At 28.7% G+C, this 20,662-nt stretch overlaps 3 protein-coding genes across 3 annotated transcripts; all 3 read left to right on the top strand.

Moving 5' to 3' along the window:
* The first annotated feature begins 3,306 nt into the window (after window positions 1-3,306).
* LOC126904063 (uncharacterized) lies at window positions 3,307-6,105 on the top strand. The gene is made up of 7 exons (XM_050682709.1): window positions 3,307-3,460; window positions 3,751-3,854; window positions 4,116-4,268; window positions 4,408-4,540; window positions 5,053-5,145; window positions 5,232-5,330; window positions 5,519-6,105. Exons 1-7 carry the CDS (start codon window positions 3,307-3,309, stop codon window positions 6,103-6,105), a joined length of 1,323 nt encoding a protein of 440 aa, XP_050538666.1.
* Window positions 6,106-10,308: 4,203 nt separating this feature from the next.
* Window positions 10,309-10,788, top strand: LOC126904060 (tigger transposable element-derived protein 4-like). Its single transcript, XM_050682707.1, has one exon. It carries the CDS (start codon window positions 10,309-10,311, stop codon window positions 10,786-10,788), a length of 480 nt encoding a protein of 159 aa, XP_050538664.1.
* A 6,357-nt stretch (window positions 10,789-17,145) lies between these two features.
* Window positions 17,146-18,590, top strand: LOC126904057 (trimethylguanosine synthase-like). The gene is made up of 4 exons (XM_050682700.1): window positions 17,146-17,567; window positions 17,613-17,812; window positions 17,876-18,327; window positions 18,393-18,590. The coding sequence occupies exons 1-4, from the start codon at window positions 17,146-17,148 to the stop codon at window positions 18,588-18,590; spliced, it is 1,272 nt and encodes a 423-aa protein (XP_050538657.1).
* The last annotated feature ends 2,072 nt before the right edge of the window (window positions 18,591-20,662 follow it).

Raw genomic sequence — 20,662 nt, 5'->3', positions numbered from 1 at the left:
TTTTTGTTTGGGGATGACGTTACTATAATAATAAGAGTTCGGCTGGACTGGCTAGTACAGGTAATACGCGAGAATGGAACTTATTATTAACCGATAACAAAACACCACCACCTCTGGAATGATTACTTGTGTTTTGGTTACGATCACAGCGATAGGTAGTATAATTGGAGAGACCCAATTTCGATGTATTGAAGTTTGTAGATAACCATGTTTCACACAGACCGATAACATCGTACTCAGATAAACAAACATTTTGCATTAAAATATTTAATTTGGTGTTAAGGCCACGTACATTTTGATAGTAAAATTTTAAGTTTCATTGAGCTGGCTCTCTTACTAGTTTTTTGAAATAGTTGGAATACCTTTAACAAACATTAATATTAAATCTGATTCCCCAGCTGTTTTATGTTCCTTGAGCTTAAATAAAACATCACGAAGATGATATCGTTGCATTAAGGTGCGATCCGGAGATATACGAATAGATCAATATACTGGAGAAGTACGCAGTTTATGTTTATTCTTAAGTACAACAAATATATCAGATGGTTCCCGAAAGATAACTTTTATTGGACGCGGTTTACCCGATTTTCGTCCTAATCTAGATAATCCAGTAATATTCAGGTTAGAAGATATACTATCCAAAACAGTTTTTATCAATAATGTATCGTATTCATATTTTGATCTACTTTTATTTTTGTATTGGATTAGAATTTAAAATAATATCCTATTGTGGAAATGAAAGCAGTCATTGAAAACTAAAATTAAATAAGTTTACTGTAACTATAAATATAAAACCTAAAATGGGTAATAATTATTTGATAATCTACTTAAAATGAATTAAATATTTCTAGATATTTTTTAAATTGAATATCAATTTGAATGTAACAAATAAAAGTAACATTATTTCTTTATACCTAACCTAAGTTTAGTTTTAAATTTGATTTAAAAATTATTAGTTATAACTTATGTCATTTAGTTATATTGAGTGTTGGTATAAAAGTGTGATATAATTGTGTTTGTTAGTAAATATAATATTATTAATAATCATATTTTATTAAATTATAACACGAAAATATTATTTAAAAAAATATCAAGTAAATTAGTTGACTTTGGAAAGTAAATAACAGTTATTTAAAAATACTATCCCTTAAAGATGATTAAAACATAATGTTCTCGTCAAAATATTTTCTTAAATTTATCAATAACTTAAAATTTAGAATTAAGGAATTTTTTGTAAAACTGATAATGGATCAAATTTTGTAAGGAATTTGCTGAATTTAGTGATACTTTAGAGGCTGAACATAAAGTTATGGAATTTATATCAATTTTTAATAATCTGAAAAATTTAGATTAGAAATATGATAATGATGAGATTAAAAGTATTTCTTTACCTATACATAGAATATATGCAAGTTATTTTTAAAGTTTAATTGCAGCCTCAAATATTGAAACATTTGTTAATAGTCTAAATTTTTCAAGTTTTATAATCTTAAATAAATAAACTCAATTTAATTAACAAAATATTTTAGTTTAGCCATTTTTGAACTTTTTACAAAAGTTATAAAATTGAAAATCGGGTATTAAAAAAATGACTGTATTTTAGAAATATGATCGACCAATAAATATTAAAAATCTTTATTACCCTAATATCTTAAATTCTCAACCAACTATATATAAATGTACAAGAAAAATTTTTATTAATGATTTCATCAAACAGTTGGGTTGGATTACCTATAAAGTTTTTTTGTGATATAATGTTAATTATATACTACTAATTGTAATAATATAGTATTAGGTTTTTATTATCTTAAATAAATAAACAAAACTGAAATATTATATTGAATATAAAATATTAGTTGAATTTCATCATCAGACTCATCATAATTATTGTCATTATCTCCATTTACAGGTTTTGAACTGTGTCTCATTCCAATAACGGATCTAAATGCTGTCACACTGAGAATTATTATGTTTATTAGTTATAGTATGTACTTAAGTATTACTGCAGTGTTATACACTATAGTATTACTTATTACTTAATAATTAGTTAAGTTAAAAACAAACAATTAAGATTAAATTCGAAAATTAAAATTAATTTAAAAAATCATCTAAATTGGTAAGATCACTTCAAAAATGGTAATTGTAAATAAAAAACTTATAAAACTCTGAATTTATTTAAATATTAATATCAATACTATTTAAAAGTATGTTAATTCAAAATTTTGTAAATAAACTGTTTAATACCCATTTAATTTAAACCATTGTTTATTATCGTGATATGGAACGGCGTGTTAGCTATGCAATTTAGCTACATGAATGTCTTAATATCAATAATTTGTCAATTATTTCGTATAAACTATAAAATTTGTTTAGACTCGATGCCTAAATACTAGAAGACTTTTAAATAAAACTGGCACAATGATATTTTACATACACTAGATCATAATTAATACTAAACCATTTTAATCAGAATTAATGGAATTTTGTAATCCTAAAATAATTTTATCAAATTTTGACATTTTTCCTTCTTTGGGTAAGGAAGACTATACACCTATTATTAACATTTCTACAAATTCAGTTCAATACAAGATTTTAATGAAAAGTACAATTTATCTGTCAGAGTAGGACAACAAAAACTACTGTTCTTTTTTAACTTTGATCCATACTTGTAAATAATTTCAATATAGTTAAAACTTAAATATAGTATATAAAATTGATTTTTTTTTATAGTGGTAAAATCAAATGTAATAATTTTTCTTAAAATACAATAAAATATATCAGTTCCAATATGACAAAATTTCATACTTAAGAAGCAAAGTTAAAAAATCAAAATGCAGCTAATGACGGAATTAATTAAATTTTAATAAAATGAAAAATAAAACTCAACTAGAGTCTTAAAAAATAAATGATTTTAAAGATTTGTACAATGATAACTACTATACTATTTAATTGTTTACTGTTCCTACATTTATTATGAGTTCATTAAAAAAATAATAGTTTTAACTTCGATGTGAAGTATCATATTTACTAAAATGTGTTTAATTTAATTTGTCTGTTACCATTCAATCTCAGCTCTCGCTGTGCCGATTTTGATGAACAATATGAAATATGATTTACAATTATTTTTAATTTTCAAATATTTAAGTGGCTTATAATAAAAGAATTCAACGAATTAACTCTCCATGACAATCATGACTTTATCATATATAAACGTTGTCTATGTTGACATTGGGATCACTTCGTGTTTGCTCGTCAAAATAAGCTATCATCTCGTGTAAGCATTCAGTTATTAAACTAATTATTAATATGGCAAGTGAAAACAATACGGATAGTCATATTTATGAAACAAATATGAATGTTGTGAAACGCAGAATTGCAGAATTCTGGAATCGTCGTTTCTTGAGTTCCAATTTAGTCGTAGATAGTCCAGAAGAACCCCAAACATCAAGACAGTCTAAAGGTGAAATTAATAACTCTAGACACTATTAAGATTAATTAAACTAATTATCAAGAGACGTGAAAACGATTAGATATAAAATATAACAAGAAATTAAAAAAGATTATTCTTTTTTTGATAAATAATGATTATTTTTATATTGTAGTTAAAAAATGTTTAGTATTATTCACTATTACAGTAAATTATAAACATTAGAGTAGATATAATATCTACGTCAATGCATTTTTTCACCGTAAACATTTTCAAAATTAACTATTAAATTAATAACTTTTAAAATAATATTCTCTTAACAGCAAATTCTAGTGTAAATAGTAACACTGAAACAGAAACAGATAAACCAAAAAAACGAACCTATCATAAACAACTGGAAAGCGATGAAATTATTGCAGAAAAAGTGGTAATTAAAATTGTATAGATATATCGACACTTACAATTTAGTAGAAATAATTTAATATTTGTTATTATTTAGAGCAGCTGTATAAATTTATTGTTTTGTCGAGATATTAGTAAAAAATATTAAAAAATTTCTATTTTAATATCTTAATCTTGTTGATTTCCAATAAGATTTTTAAAGAAAAGAGACATATTATGGAAGATAATAATAAAATATTAATTATATTTCATTTATTAATTTTAATTTGCCATTGGTTACGCCTAGAAATTGATACAGCGAGGAGATATTGCAACACTTATTAAGAATGAAAAAACTGGAAAATATAAAGAAAAACTATCAGTACCAGCAAAAAAGAGTTGCATGCTAATTCTAAATAATGACAAAGCACCGCCAATACCAAAATATCTATTAGGAAAAGTAAATTTTATTCTGCATTTTTTTATATTTAATAGAATATATATGTATGCTAAACATTTCTTTTGACTTAACGTAGATTTTTTAAATAAATTAACTAAAATTTATCCTATAATTTAATATGTTCTTATGATTCGTTAAGAGTTTTCATAAGAATCACTTGCATCATAACAAATGCGATGAAAATAAGCAACCCATTGAAGTATCTTCCAATGATAATGGTGGTCCTCACATAAAAAGTAACTTATCCGAAGAACATGATGAAGTCATTAAAAGTACATAAAAAAATTTAAACTAAATTTCGATTATTGAAACAATTATTATATACTTTAAACCCTTAATGCTTAAAGAGTTAGAAGCTAATGATGAACCTTCAAATGACGTTACATTACCAGTCGTGCCTAATAATAAAACAAAAGAAACTCTAGATGAAAAAATAATTGATAAACAACCGACAAAATGTGAAGTAAAAGAGCAACTACTAGAGTTATCCTGTAACACTTCTGAAAGCTCAAGTTTAAAAAGAAATTCATCCGAAAAAGATGAAAAAATCATAAAAAGTACAAAATTATTTTTTTTTTTATAAATATTAACCTGCATATATGTTTATAAAAAATTATTTTCTTATATTTTAAAACATAAATACTTTTAGAGGCAAAAATTAGTTCTGAACTTTTTCATACGACAACGTCAAACGACGACGTTACATTACCAGACGTGTCCACTGATAATATAAAAGAAACTCTAGAAGATAAAATTATTTATTTACAAACCACAAAATTTGAAGTAAAAGAGCAACTACTAGAGTTATCCTGTAACACTTCTGAAAGCTCAAGTTTAAAAAGAAATTCATCCGAAAAAGATGAGAAAATCATAAAAAGTACACAATAATTTTATTTTTTAAATTTGACCTTTCATTAGTTTATTGTAACAATTAAGTACTATTTTTAAACATTAATTTTTAAGAATCTAAAGTTAGTTCTGAAGTTTCGGTTTCAAATATGAATGAACTATTACCTGCCGTGTCTGTTGTCGAAATTGATGAAATATCGGAAAAAGAAATAGGTAAATTAATATTTCTTTTTTATTGATTTCTTTAATATTTATTTCACATAGAAACATCCATAACACATATTTTGTTTAACTATAATTAATCTTATATTCCAAGACCTAGGAAAAATTTAACTCATATTAAACAATTTAGCAAGCTTAAGTAAATTATGAGAAGTTTTTATATATGTTTACTCTTGTAGAAGTGACGCATGATACGAACACAAATACACTAGATCAGTATAACGCGCTTTCGTTTAAGTCTCCTAAATCTTGGTACACTTCGGACACAATTAATGATTATCTTAAATTGATAGTGAAAAGGTCCAATGGCGAAGTTCATTCAGTCGTTACTGACTTTATACCAGCATATCTTCGAGGAGGTTATCCAGCAGTAAGAAGATGGATTAAAAAAGATATCCATTCATTTAAGTTACTTTTTGTGCCAATGAATGTGTATGGCGAACATTGGATATTGACTGTTGTAAACGTACCCGAAAAAACTGTGACATCTTATGACAGTCTTAAGTCATATGATGGTCCTTATCCTATGGTATTGAAAGAGTATCTAACTGACTGGGAGATGGATAAAAAGGGAGCAGCTTCGTCGTGGATTTTAAAAATCGGTGAGACGACTCGTCAAACTAATGGTTATGACTGTGGTCCATTTACGGTCGAGCTAGCCGAAAAAATGGCTCGAGGAGACACAACTCCTATAAATGCAAGTCTTATGCCTTCTGTAAGATTAAGACACAGAGAAGAAATTATAGCTGGCCAACTATTTCTATAATTTCTTATGAAAGAAATTGATTAAATGACTTATATAAAATTTCCTAATTTTCACATTAAATTGATATTTTTGTTAATTCACTCTTATACTTCTTAATATTTTCTTACGTTTTAGAAGCTTATTGTAATTTTTATTTTATGTAATTTTTTTTTGTTACATTACTTTATTAAATAAATGTATATATTAATATAAAGTTATCTTAAATCAAATAATTTTATATTTAAATAGCTATGTTGTGTGAATACAAAAACCATATAAGAAACAATTATAAGAAAAATAAATGAAAAAGTTGATCAATTACAAATTTTAAAGTTAATGGATTTATCTACATATAATAATAACTTAATTTTAATTGATCGATGATTCATTAAGAGTTTCACAAATTTTTTAAATTTATAATTAAATTTGTAATTATAAAAATTTGTTTTCAGTAATTTTTTATTATTATCGACAAATAGACGGAGTAATTGAGCTAAATTTATTTATATATTTTTCTAGCAGCTTAAAACTCATTAGTTAAAATATAAATAAAATTCTTTTCAATAATTTTTTTTTTCAACCGTCAATATTCAATTTAAAAAATAAAAGTCATAACTTCTTTTTTCTCCCATTTAAAATTTTTTAAATAGCTATGTAGAATAAAAAGTTTTTGGCAATCAAAATAAAATTATAGCTCACTTCCAAAAAAAAATCAGTTGCCGGTTACGCCATTGATTACATTAACAGTAAATCAATGTCCTGTCACCGTTTAAAAATACTAAGGCTGTCAATATAGTTAGTGTAGGGTGTGTTTTAATGAATCCATACTTAACAGATTTGGCGAACAGTATTAAAAACTCTTAAGTAGTTCCCAGGAGCTGAACACATAATAACCAGCTTTATCAATATCAGTGTGTGGCTGTAGTATTATAGTTTTAGTGTTTTGTTTTTGAATAATAATAAAAAAAAGATCATAAGTGTGTTTATATTTTTTTATTACTTTTTCATAACTAAAAACAATTTTTCTTCTTTTCAAAAATAAAATTTAAACTTTTACTGAATAAAACATTATTACTATCATCTAATAAGGATTTTTTTGGGGGGCTTAATAATTTCATTTTATTTTTAAGATTAAGTTTCAACCAGTAATTGCTGTATATCTTCTAATTCTGAAATTTCTTTTTCTTCGTACATTACTTTCCTCGTGTTTTGTTAATAATAAAAATAAAAACAATGTTATAAAATAAAATAACTATAATAAATTTTATAATTCATTAAGTCCCGAATTCTAGTAATACGGTTGATTAATCCACTACTTAATTAATTAACTAATGAATTTTATATTAATTCTCTTTATAAGAAGAAAATATGTTGGTATTTAAAGGATAATAAATTATTAAATTTAGTGATTGATTGTCTTGAAGTTTTGGGCTTAATACCTTTTAGGTTTCAAAATACAATCTATGCTCACCACTAACCTCTTTTGTACACTGTAATCGCTAAAACTTTTGTAGATGCCTCACCGGTTAATCGTATGCTATCATTGTCAGTCAAAGTAATTTAATTGATAATTTTGATTTCTTTCACGATTACTTAATCAATTAAAAGTAAGTTAAAATAATAAAATTATAGTATATTTTAATTTATATTGTATTGTAATTAATAGAATTTATTAATTTATCTATAATCTATGTTCTTACACACGTTAATTCTTAAAATAATAATAATAAAAATTGAATAATTTTTTAACAAAATTTAAAAATGCATGTAATTCTTAGTTTTATTAATACTTACCAATTTTCAATGATGTCACTTTAAGCCAGTCTAGGTTTTTCCCAAGCCCCATTAAATATTTTCGCTTAGAGATGGTATGGCAATCAACCCTCCTTTATTTTATTTACAATAGATTAAATAAATTTCTCGAGAAGATATATCGCGCTATCTCTACGAGTATAAATTAACAAAAAAATTACTAACTCCGAAGATGGTGAGATTAGTTTTTTCTTGATAGAGTTGTAGTACATTTGCCAACTGTATCGTCATAAAATTAGACATCAAACCAGAATCTAGCAGTGCTCAGGCCATACAAGACTTACCGGTTTGTGTATTTACCACATGATCCATCGCTGTAGACAGCAGAACCGATCCGCTTTCAGCTTTTGGTACATTTGCTACAGTTTTTTTTTTACCTGTATTACGTCATTGTTTTGGTTAATAAGCGTATTATAAGGAGCTGACACGACCGCGGGGTGTCAAACGGGTGACAACACCGTAGCCGTGTCAAATACCCCTCCACCAAGCCGCCGCTGTACTCTAAAGGACGATTGGTACGGTGCTTAAGTCAAATATATTAAAGTCGTATAACACAATAACAAGCCGCAATACTTACTGAGAGGAACAGGTCCATATCCCATACTAGGCCGTCGTCCTCCAATTCCATCGGCGTCTCCGGCTGCTCCTCCTGTGCGGTGGTGGCTGGTGTCGTTGCTGGTGCTGGATCCACCAGCACCTTGTCTACGTAAACGCCCGACGGCCTGCTGACGATAGCTGTTGGCGTTGTCGTCACTGCTGTGGTTGATGTTGGTGGTGTTGTTGATGATGCTGGTGGTGTTATTGACGTCGTTACTGTCCGCAGTGTTATGGTCGTGGTTGTGGGGGGGAAAGGTCCTCATCGACGACGACCCCCCAACGTGCGAACAACAAAGGTGGTAGTTTTGTATCACAAGATGTACGACTCGACTCAGATAATAAAGCGCAAAGTCCCTTTTTTAACTCTTGGTTTTTGCGTTCTACTGCATTAGCCCGTGGGTGGTATATCGGTGTAGTCCAAGCCTCTGTCCCCCACCGATTTATCGCGTCGATCATTTCTTTGGACACGAGCGCTCGGCCGTTGTCGCTTAAAGTTACTCGCGCGTAACCGTAGCGTGAAAAAAACTCCCTTTCTAACACGTCTATAATCGTTTTCGTTGTAGGCGCGCCTATGGGGTACGCTTCGGTACACCTGCTGAAGCAGTCAGTTACCACTAATAGGTTCGTCTTGCCCCTTGGTGTTCTAGGGTACAGTCCCATCAGGTCGATACTGATTACTTCCCACGGCTGTCTGGGTTGGCACTTGACCATCGGGTCTTCGGGGCGCCTGTTTAAGGGCTTGGTGCACGCGCAAATGTGACACGATTTTACGTACATGCGCACGGCGTTTCTTAACCCTTTACAGTAGAATCGTTGTTTGACCGCTCGATGCGTTTCTCTCCATCCGAGGTGACAAGATAGGGGGTCGTCGTGGTACCGCTAAATTATATGTTGAACTTTGTCAGTGGGGACGACTACCGGTGTGTCAGCGCCTATACGAATACGCAAAATACCGTCCAACAAAAAAAATTCACGTCCGGTATTTCGTTCGCTATGGTGAGTTGCGCGCTTAATTTTTTATGACCGAAGAGAGAAACTGGTCGTTGTTTTGCCACTCTCGTACCCCCCTTTCCCCGTGAACGGTCGGTCACAGATCGCGTCGTTTGCCTCGGGAATGGAGTAGATATTATCGAGTGGCATCGGTTGTCGGCAGACTAGACATTGGCGCGCCTAACAAATTGTCATCCAGGGCGTCTTCGTCAACAGGGGGTCCGTCCGTTGGGTGACGTAACAATATGTCGGGCGCTTCGTTGTGTTTGCCCGGTACGTATGTACTTTTTTAAAAATAACCAAACCAATATAATATTTTTTTATATAGATGCATGATATCATTAGCTTTCATTTGATACATTTTTTTTATAAATCTAATCCTTTACCTGCCCAAAGGAATTGATTTAAAATGACAATTTTTTTACAAAAAATTAACTTTTTCAACTAGAGTTTTGAAAATTTTCCGGAAAGTTTGACACTTTTATATATAGTAAAACTCACTTAAGGCGCTTTCCCACACAAGACGCTGTTATTCGTCGGTCCCTAGATATTTCTTATACTAGTCAATATAAAAATCAACTGTTAAGATGCTCAGTTTTTCTGTCTAATCAGGTAAAACGCTCTTTTGTTCAGTTTATTACGACAAATTTTAGTGGTTTTGTGGAATAAAAATAGAATTTTTAGTATTATACGTGTTCTTATCGTTTTATTTTATCGCTATACCTATTTATAACATTACTTATTATAACATTTTTACTGTATTTCATCGTATTATGAGATTTAGTAAGTGCTGTTTGTTTGCATGTGTATAACCGTCATTTCGTTATGGCTAGTGGTATAAAACGTAAAGGGCTATCGATTTCGGGCAAACTTAACATTTTGAAGAAGTACGATGAAGGATTAATTGAGAAAAAAAAACAAAAGGATATTGCTAATGAACTGGGGATACCTCCTTCTACTTTAAAAACTTTATTGAAAAACATACATGAAATAGAACAAAGCAGCATGTTAGGTGGCAGCAAACAACAAAAATTAAAACACGGGAAGTATGAAAAGTTGGAAAATCTTTTATTGGAGTGGTTTCAACAAGCTTGCAGTTTAAATTATCCAATAAATGGAGGTGTAATCACGAAAAAGGCAATGGAGATTGCCACACATCTTAACTTAACCGAATTTAGTGGATCGGCTGATTGGCTGGATAAATTTCGGAGTAGTCATGGCATTGTCTACCGGCAAATTTCAGGTGAGGCTGAATCTGTTAATAATGATGATAAAGCTTCTTGGAAAAATAACGCGAAGCCTTAATTATTGCGTGATTATGCTCCTGATAATGTATACAACGCTGATGAATTCCGATTATTTTTTAAGCTTATGCCAGATAAGTCTTTTGTTTTTAAAAATAAGACATGCCATGGTGGAAAGTTGAGCAAGGAACGTCTCACGGTTTTAATATGTACAAATTCTATCGGCACCCATAAATTGAAGTTGGTCGTCATTGGAAAAAGTAGGTCTCCTCGCTGTTTCAAAAATGTTCGTACGTTCCTATGTGAATACCTTGCTCAAAGTCGTGCTTGGATGACAGGAATACTATTCATGAACTGGATTCAACAGCTAGATGCACTTTTCGGTAAACAAAAGCGAAAAATTATTCTATTCATCGACAATTGTCCGGCTCACCTTAAAGATATCACCACTACCAATATAAAACTTGTTTTTTTTCCACCATATACTACATCTAAGTTACAACTCCTAGATCAGGGTATCATTAAAGTGATAAAACAAAAGTACCGAAAAAAGTTAGTTAAGCTGTACTTGAGAGACATGGACAGTACCGACCAAATTTCAACTAAAGTTAATGTTTTGGACTCCATACATTACATTAGGCGCTCAATATACGAAAAATATGGCACAAAGTACCCACGCTTTTATAACAATAATACTAGTATTTTTTGTTCATAATTATTTTAAGCTTATTTTAAAAATTATTTGTAACTTTTTAGTTCGATGTGCTTTAAAAGTGTGTTTTTTTAGTTTTTTTAAATTATATTTATTTTTCACTTTTTAGTTTTATGTTATGATAGTAGTTACTATCAATATCATGGTTGTAACGGGTAACAGGAATTAGATATATTCATATGTTAAATAGAAAAACGCTAAGATAGCGGCGGTAATGCAGATATAGAGAGAAGGCCGACAACAACTTGGTATACAAAAACCAAATTAGTGATAAATTTTGATTTTGAAAAAAAAAACTGTAAGAACAAAATTGTTTGTAAATTTCTTTTCTAGTATATTATCAAGGTAAATATAGGAAAAACATCCAGGATTACAGTCTAACTTAGCACTAGTATCAGATAAATTTGTAGTATAGGTCTGATTATAATAAAAAGAGTGTTTATTTATAATTAAGTCATTATCACAACACTGAAAAATAAAAATTCAATTCTCTTTTACACTCTTGAGATTGTATTGATGCATAAAATCAAAAGTTTCGTAAAAACTTCACCCTACTGTGTTGATCTCATTATAGTTGGCTTTGGTTATAGCGATGGGAAAACGTTTACATGGCGGCAACATATTTAATATTTGTTAAAAATATTATATGCAGCAGTAAGTGAATCGTTTCAACTGGGAAAATGCAATGTGTAAACTAATTATCAATATCGTTTCACTTTGTGTAATGTGACGGCCAATATAGAATAATGTAATTTATATATATATATATATAAATTACACACACTAAGTTGATGACTAGGGAACAATTGGATTTTGCCACCATAACTACATATTCTCTATATTAGCTACGTGTGATATAATAGCAAAGAATCTATTAACCAGCCTGTCAAAGTGTTATATTGTTATTTATTTATTTATTTATTTATTTATTTATTTCATCAAAGATGATGATGATTACGCCCATTAGGGCAAACAGTACAGTACGGAAATAATAATACAGATAATTACTTACTCTATAACAATAATTATAAATATAAACTTTAAGTTAAAAATATTAAACTAAAATAAAATAGTTATCATATTATCATGATTTGTAGAGAGTAAAATAGAGTAGTTGAAGTAGCTAGGAAAAGTGACAGCATTAGAGTCCTACTTGGCAATGAGGATAAGGTTATAGGTGGAGATATGAATGGACATGTATGTAATGAGATGATAGAGGATATGAAAGGGTACATAGAGGGTATGGTTTTAGTGGAAAGAATGAGACTGGAGAAAAAATACTGGATTTCGCAGTATCGTATGATCTCTCTATGGTTTATTTTAGAAAGAGGGAAGAACATTATATAACATATAAGAGTGGGATGAAAAGATCACAGATCGATTATTTTGTATGGAAGATAGAGAGCGTAAAGCGAGTAAAATATTGTAAAATTATACCAGGCGAGAAAGTAACTATACAACATAGACTATTGGTAATGGAGTTGTGGTGTATCGGAAAGAGAATAAACAAAAATAGAAGAACCACAGGGAAAAAATCAAAGATCCGATGGTGGAAATTGAAAGGGGAAAATGAAAAAGAGTTTGTAAAGATGGTAAAAGAGAGGATGGTGTGGAATGTTGAGGGAGACATAAATGATGTGTGGAATAGATTTTCTAGTTGTGTAAAGAATACTGCAAAGGAAATTGTTGGTGAGAGTAGTAGAATGCCAGGAAACAAGGAAACCTGGTGGTGGAATGAGGACGTTCAAAAAATCTTAAAAAGTAAGAAAAAGCAATTCAAAGTATGGCAGAAGAGAAGACTGAATGGAGTATGAACGCTTGTGCAAATAAGCCAAGTGTGCAGTAAGTAAGGCAAAATTTAAGAGGTTATTATTAACTCGCGCGTAACTACTTTTCTAGTACAATTCTATATCAAATCTACCCAAGGTGAAATCTAAGTTTATTTTAACTCTGTTTTTGTAAAACCCTTTTGTATATTTATGTAGTATAGTCTTTAACCTTGTATATGGTGTTTTACCATAATATATTTATTATTTAATAATTTATAAAGCAAATAATGAACTTCTAAACAACATAACTGTCCTGTGCAACAAACTATTTCCAAGTGGCCTACGTCTTTTCAGTCGTCCAAAGAGTGATCTAGGGTAGATGCGAGCTCAATTTCGGTTCTTTGCACAATAGATTATACTAGTGTCCTACACTCCGATTGCCCGCACTGTGGCTGAGATCAGACTAGCTAGTCGATAAGTGGAGAGACACTTTTTAGAATGCTTATAATTAATTGGAGTATTAACTATGATATTATTGTGCTAACACTCTGTCCAGCCAGGATGAGGCGCTTCAATAAGTAATAGAACACAATGCAATCTAGTCATGTAACCTTTTAGTATGCTTAAATATATATATATATGTAGATAAAAAGAAATAAATAAACACCAATATTTTATATGTGTTAGAATATTTATATCACCAAAAGTATTCGACCGAAAATAAGGTGTATAATATTTTCAGTAATTACGAAAGAGGGTAAAAATAGTGCAGATTTTATATAAATTGTAACAAAGAATGAAACATAAACACACGCACATTCACTTTTTGTATCTTGGTTGAGAATTCCAGAGAGCCGTAGAGAAGCAGAGATAGAATGGCAAGGCGTCCCAGTTTGGGTTTCGCAACAGACATTCAACAATACATCAAATACACCGATTAACTGATGAAATTGCAACAACACTTGAAAATAAACATTATTGTATCGGTCTATTTTTGAACGTAGCACAGGCCTTCGATAGGGTCTGGCACGAAGGATTACTATTCAAATTAAAACATTATTTACCAACTCCATATTTTCTCATAATAAAATCATATTTGGAAAACAGACACTTTGTCGTTCGCCAAGGAAATGAATTCTCATCATACCAAAAAATAAATGCAGGTGTACCTCAAGGAAGTGATTTATCCCCAGACCTTTATAATGCATTCACTGCCGATATTCCTCAAACGGATAAAACAACTTTAGCCACATACACAGACAATACAGCTGTACTATCAATTAATAATAATCCAATCGCAGCCAGTCTTTCACTACAATATCATGCCAACCTTATTGACTTATGGGCAAAAAAATGGCGAGTAAAAATCAATGAAGATAAATCTGCTCAAATCACCTTCGTTCTAAATTTCAAACCACAAGAATGTCCTCAAATTATTATGAACAATATTCCCATATCTATAAAAGAAGAGATCAAATACCTAGGAATTACGCTTGACAAACGATTGACGTGGGGCCCATATCTAATAGAAAAAAGAAAAAGTGCAAGAAACAGACTACACCTCCTACGTCCTCTCCTTACTTCAAAACTCCAACTCAAAACAAAACTTTTATTGTACAAATCTATAATATGCCCAGTTTGGTCTTATAGAATCCAAATCTGGGGTCCTGCAAAACCATAAAATATAAAGCCAATTCAATCGCTTCAATCAATACCACTCAGACTTATTACCAAATGCCCATGGTACATAACAAACATAAATTTACATAAAGACCTACAAATACAAAACGTAAAAGAACTTGCAGTAATGTACTACAAACGATTTCATCAAAATTTATTATCACATAGAAACCAACTAATTAATAAAATGTCAACAAATACTTTACCCTCAAAACCACCTCGCATACTAAAACGACAATGGAATAGAGATCTACTAAATAACTAAAGACTAACTTAAACAACATGCTAGAGGTGGGACTAATGAGTCATTTCCCAATCATAATAGTTCATGTTATTTTAATTATCAATTTAAATCAAATTTACTTATTGTATCATTTTGTTGTATAGATTGTAAATATTCTGAATAAAAAATAAAAATAAAAATAATTATATTTATGTAGACATTTTAATTTGTATCAATTTTTTAATTATTTTTTACTAGTTTGATCTTAATTTTCTTACGAATACAATAAGACAATTTACGTTTAACAATTTAGAGGTAAAATTAACTATAAATGTTTTTACAGTAACATTAACTTGAATTAAATATAACTATTTTTTTATGAAATGCTGCCTTTATTTATTTTCCCGTTATTTATATAAATTATTTTTACTATAATAATCGCCATATAAACACTGTAATTACATAGCAATAAAAAAAAAAAAATTATAGAATTAGTAAACACTTATTATTTCAATTTTTAGTTGTATAGAAAAATATGACTGATATTTTATTCAAATAATTATATGAATAGTAATATTAAATAATGTTATGAAGAACACTTTTCTTATAATTCATTAAAAATTTTCATTTATGGTATATTTTTTGGATGTGAATTGTACGACGAGACGAAGAAATTAAAATAAAAATTAATTTAGACATATTTTTGTCTTACTATTTTGTTTTTTTAATATTTATATTGATTTTGGTTAATCGATTCGATTCATTTAGTACAAAACAAAACGACTATTATATAAAATAATGCAATTAAGACGTGATCATAAATTATTTTTCAACTTGATATTTTTTTGCAAAAAACTGTTAAGAAAATGATATTTTTTCAAAAAAAATACATTTTGAATAAAATAAAACTTATTTTTTGTAAATTTATTCAAAGTATAGTGTTAAAATATAAATTTATTTATTTTTTATGTTGTAAATGAGGTATTCAAAACATTACTAATAAATATCTGTCTTGAGTTTATTCATATTATGAATTTAAATTAAAAATACTTAGTTTTACATAACAATAAGACGTTACAATAAAATCATAAAAATAAATTGAGACAAGCTCCACAATCATCTAAGACACTAAATTTGCTTATTTGATTTAAATTAAAGTAATTTTTTTCTATTTTACGTTCTTAAAAAAAAGTAAAATTATTAGAAACGGCGTACTTAGGCAAAATAACTGCCATGGTCATTTATGATCTGACATTTTATTTGTAGTTCTATTTTATTTCTATATGTCCAGTGTTCAAATTTATCGTAATTTTAAGTTTTAAAATTCAATAATTCAAATAATTTTGTAAAAATTATTGCAAAATTAATTTATGACTAATTAAATACAACTAAATAGTTTGTTAAAAAGAAACTTAAAATGTAGAATAAAGATAAAAATAATAGTAAATACTTGCATTTGAATTTTACAGGAGTTTTAAAAAAATTGTAAATATTTCATAATTTCATGTATAGAGAAATTGAGTAGTCCAAATGTATTTATATTATTTCATTAGGAAAGAAAGTATTGGTTGTAAACGTTAACTATGAGATCAATGGTACTCATTGAAGACAAACGTTGCAGACTTGTAGTTCAAAATAACACATTTTGTTAAACAATTGTTTTAATTATTGGCCAATTAAAAAATGTTTTGTTATATTAATTGGCTTAAATAATATGTAAACGAGGTAAATTTTTTTTGTATAAATAGGATAAAAAATGCTGTTTAAATCGACACCGTTTGGTGATTTTTGCTTAAGTTATTTTTTGTGATAAATGAGTACGTATATATTTTAAACACTTTAACTGTTACATTTTTCTCTAAGTATAAATAAAAATTTTTAAGTTTTTTGTGTATATATTTATATAAAAATATGGATTCGCATTTGTTTTTCGTGATAACGACGTTGGTGATATATTTTATAATTCCATTTCAAGTAATCAGAGATATTATGTTTATTGCGTTGGCAGTTGTGTCGCTGCAGACTTTTTTAGAGATGAAACTTTTTATGAAGAAAATTACTTCAACAAAACCAGTAGAATCTAATATGAATAATTGCCGCCCAGTTTTGACTACACATCCTATTAATTTGGACACACCTATATTGACAAAAAATTTAAATTTAGAAGAATCGCTCATAGAAGATAAATTTACGAGAACTCCGATAATTGAAACCGAAAAAGAGCCCTCAAACACTAATACGAATATTTCATTAATGAATAATGAAATTGAAAAAGAGACCACTAACACTCCTACAGAGACTCCTGTAAAAGCTGTTAATTCTTACAACTCAGACTTAATACAGTCAAAAAACAATAATTCAACACAACCATGTGAAATAGTGACAGGAAATGTAATTACTACAAATCAAGAAAAACGCACCTTAATAGAAAATTCACTCATATTTAATAGAATACAGTCTAAAAAATTAAGAGAAAATATTATAACATCTAACACTAACAGTACGTTGCTATGTAAAAAAACTGAACTTTTTACTCCAAAAGGCCTGGAAAAGACTAAAATGAATGGAAATTTACAACGAGAAAATAATAACAACAAAAATTCCGCAATTAGAACTCGGCCTAATGACATTAAAAAACATTTATGGGATAAGAGGTACTTATTGTTTTCAAAATTCGACGAAGGAATCATGATGGACAATGGTAATAAAATTATTATTTCAACAAACTTAACTGTTTTACTTTATTTAACGTTTTTTTTTTTAGAATCATTTTATTCAGTTTGTCCTGAAATTTTAAGTACACACATAGCGTTAAGATGTCCAGGCCTACACGTCGCTATGGATCCGTTTTGTGGTGCTGGTGGTAACGTCATCCAATTGGCCAAAAGATACAAACAAGTAATCGCTGTGGATAACGATGCTAATAAATTGGAATTCGCGAAAAGAAACGCTGAGATTTATGGAGTCAGAGAGAAGATTACATTTATACTGGGAGATTTCTTTGAAATCGCAGAATCCTTAAAAAAATATAAGCCACAGGTCATAGTGACGTCTCCTCCATGGGGCGGCCCTTCGTATAAGAAACACGAAGTTTACAGCCTTGAAAAGCATATGTGTAGCAACTACGAAGGAGGTGGTAAAAAACTCTTCGACCTGTTGAGAAGTATTGCTCCCAACGTAGCACTCCACATACCTAAAACTACAGGTCGAAACGAGGTAAATAAATCAATTTTCTATAAGTAAATCACAATTGTAGTTGATGTCGATCAATTATTTTCTAGTTGATACAATTTGGCAAACTATTCGATCTAAACATGGAAATTCAACATAATTATATTGACGATAGACACGATTCGATCACTGCGTTTTTCGGCCGCTTTTTCAATATGAACACTAAATACTTATCCAACGACAACAAACTTTACACTAATAAAAAATTCTTGAAGTATCCAGAATCAGCTGATTACTATTATTGTTAAATATTAATTCAATCACTTTCACTATTTTTCAATTAAGTACTGCTTTGCATTTTGATTTTTTCTAATTATTGACATTATACCGATAAAAGACACATACAAATTTCGAAATATTCTAATTTTCACGTAAAACATACTACCGATTTTTAAATAAATATAAATACCTTATAATTCTTAAATTTTTGCCGCAGCATGCTGTCGGATGACATATTTTACTGAAAAGTAAATTTAAATAATTGTATTTTCATTATATAAATTTCACTATAAAACATATAATTTTTTTTATGCACTTAATTTATATAACTTGAATTCAATTTTTTAATGATTTTAGTTTTATGTTTAATATTTTTACTGTAAATACTACATTAAATTAATCTTGAATTTATGTTGTTGATTATAAATAAGTAAATATACTTTATTTCTTAAAATTGTTTAACTCAAAATATTTGTTATATTGTATTCTATAATAAATCATTATTATAAAAAATCAAATGATTCTAGTTATTTTTCAACAAATTAATTTGAAAATATTTCATTGATTTATTATTAAAATAATGTTTAAAAAGATTATTTATGTTGTTTAAAAATTATTAGAACATTTATTAGTGCTTATAGTGGTTGTTGAATAAATTAATGATAATTGATACAAATTAAATAAAATTATTTTCTAGAAATAACAATTATCTTATTGTTTTGATACTTTTCATGTCAAACTTAATGCCAATCATAATGTTTTTAAAATATACATCCGTTGTTTTTTAAGTTTTTTTAAGATGTTGGATTTGATTAATATATTTAACCTTTTATTTAGTAAAAAATTTAGCCGCTAGTAGTCAATAAAAATGTTTTAAATATTAATTATTTAAACCACATAAGGATAAATAAAAATAGAAACACTTAGAATCGTCTCTTTTCTAATAAATTAGATTGAAAATTCTGAAACCCATACAAATTATTTAGTTAATTACAGAATCACAAGACTAATACCTTCTTAGTTTCGCTTCAAAATAACAAATGAACAATGTAAGAAATGTTGAAAAATTTACTCAATTGAACGTGTTATAAATATTGATTATAATTGTAAAAATCCATTGTTAAATTTACGTGAAATCCAAAATCATTTTTTTTTTTAGATATGATTTATTAAATAATATGTTACCAACATATTTTGAATATTATAGAATAGTAGTAGAATACTCAATTAGAGTTAAAAAATAAATAAATAACAAAGTAAAGTTGTACGAATTTTTAATTGTGTCGGCGAACATAGAGACAGGTAGTTCGGACCGGTTGACCAACTGCCTAGCTTGAAGTCAGTGAGGATCGGTGCTACCTGTCGGGCTGAGAGAGAATGAGGATTACCTGTAGTTTCAACGATCGTTAGTTTGTAAGAACCAATTCAAGGGAGAAAGACGTAGCAGTTATTCCCTTTCTATATTTCTTATTATTTTTGTAAGTTATTTTTTTTTTTAGAATAAAGCAAATCAGTTTGGGTTTAATTATTCACCGTTAGTAATTTTATTTATTTTTTTGTTACATAGAATAAACATGTCTACTAAAGACAAATAACATAATATTATTGATTGAGGGCCAATACGCCTAACATTTAGAGCAATTCTAAATACAATCTAATAGCATGAGTCCACCTGCGCTCAACTGCTTTAGGCACCATTCACGTAACCGGAAAGTGATTAAATAATGGCGGCGTCGTCACGCGAAGTGCTGTAACTATGTGTTATACTTTATTTCTGTCTTCTAGTCATCGGTGTCGGGGCACTGCGGTGGTCGACACAAGTCTAGTGTACTCGTGCAAGGCGGTACTCTACTGTTGTGTGCCGTCGGTACTTTAATGATTTTGAGTATTTTTCGATTGCATTAAATACATTAATAACTTATAGCCAAATTATTCAAATAGGTATAAGCAAAGAACTATGCATAAGATGTTTTATTTATTTTTTAATCGTTTAATTATTATTTTCTTTAATTTTAAATAAGTACCTAATTCACTACTTTAAAATACAACTATTTATGCATTTAAAATTAAATATTAATAATATTTTACAAAATTATATACA

Source organism: Daktulosphaira vitifoliae, unplaced genomic scaffold (assembly GCF_025091365.1).
Source record: "Daktulosphaira vitifoliae isolate Bord-2020 unplaced genomic scaffold, ASM2509136v1 Scaffold_4, whole genome shotgun sequence".
Lineage (NCBI taxonomy): Eukaryota > Metazoa > Arthropoda > Insecta > Hemiptera > Phylloxeridae > Daktulosphaira > Daktulosphaira vitifoliae.
Note: the sequence above shows the minus strand (reverse complement) of the source record. Positions and strands in the feature narration are given on the sequence as shown.

Bases quoted from the DNA above. Each gene is read 5' to 3' on its own strand.
- LOC126904063 (XM_050682709.1), top strand. From the start codon at position 3,307: ATGGCAAGTGAAAACAATACGGATAGTCATATTTATGAAACAAATATG. The intron at 3,855-4,115 runs GTAATTAAAATT...GGTTACGCCTAG, and splicing joins AAATTATTGCAGAAAAAGTG to AAATTGATACAGCGAGGAGA. The intron at 4,541-5,052 runs GTACATAAAAAA...CAAAATTTGAAG, and splicing joins ACATGATGAAGTCATTAAAA to TAAAAGAGCAACTACTAGAG.
- LOC126904060 (XM_050682707.1), top strand. From the start codon at position 10,309: ATGGCTAGTGGTATAAAACGTAAAGGGCTATCGATTTCGGGCAAACTT.
- LOC126904057 (XM_050682700.1), top strand. From the start codon at position 17,146: ATGAAACTTTTTATGAAGAAAATTACTTCAACAAAACCAGTAGAATCT. The intron at 17,568-17,612 runs GTCTAAAAAATT...TAACACTAACAG, and splicing joins CTCATATTTAATAGAATACA to TACGTTGCTATGTAAAAAAA. The intron at 17,813-17,875 runs GTAATAAAATTA...TTTTTTTTTTAG, and splicing joins AGGAATCATGATGGACAATG to AATCATTTTATTCAGTTTGT.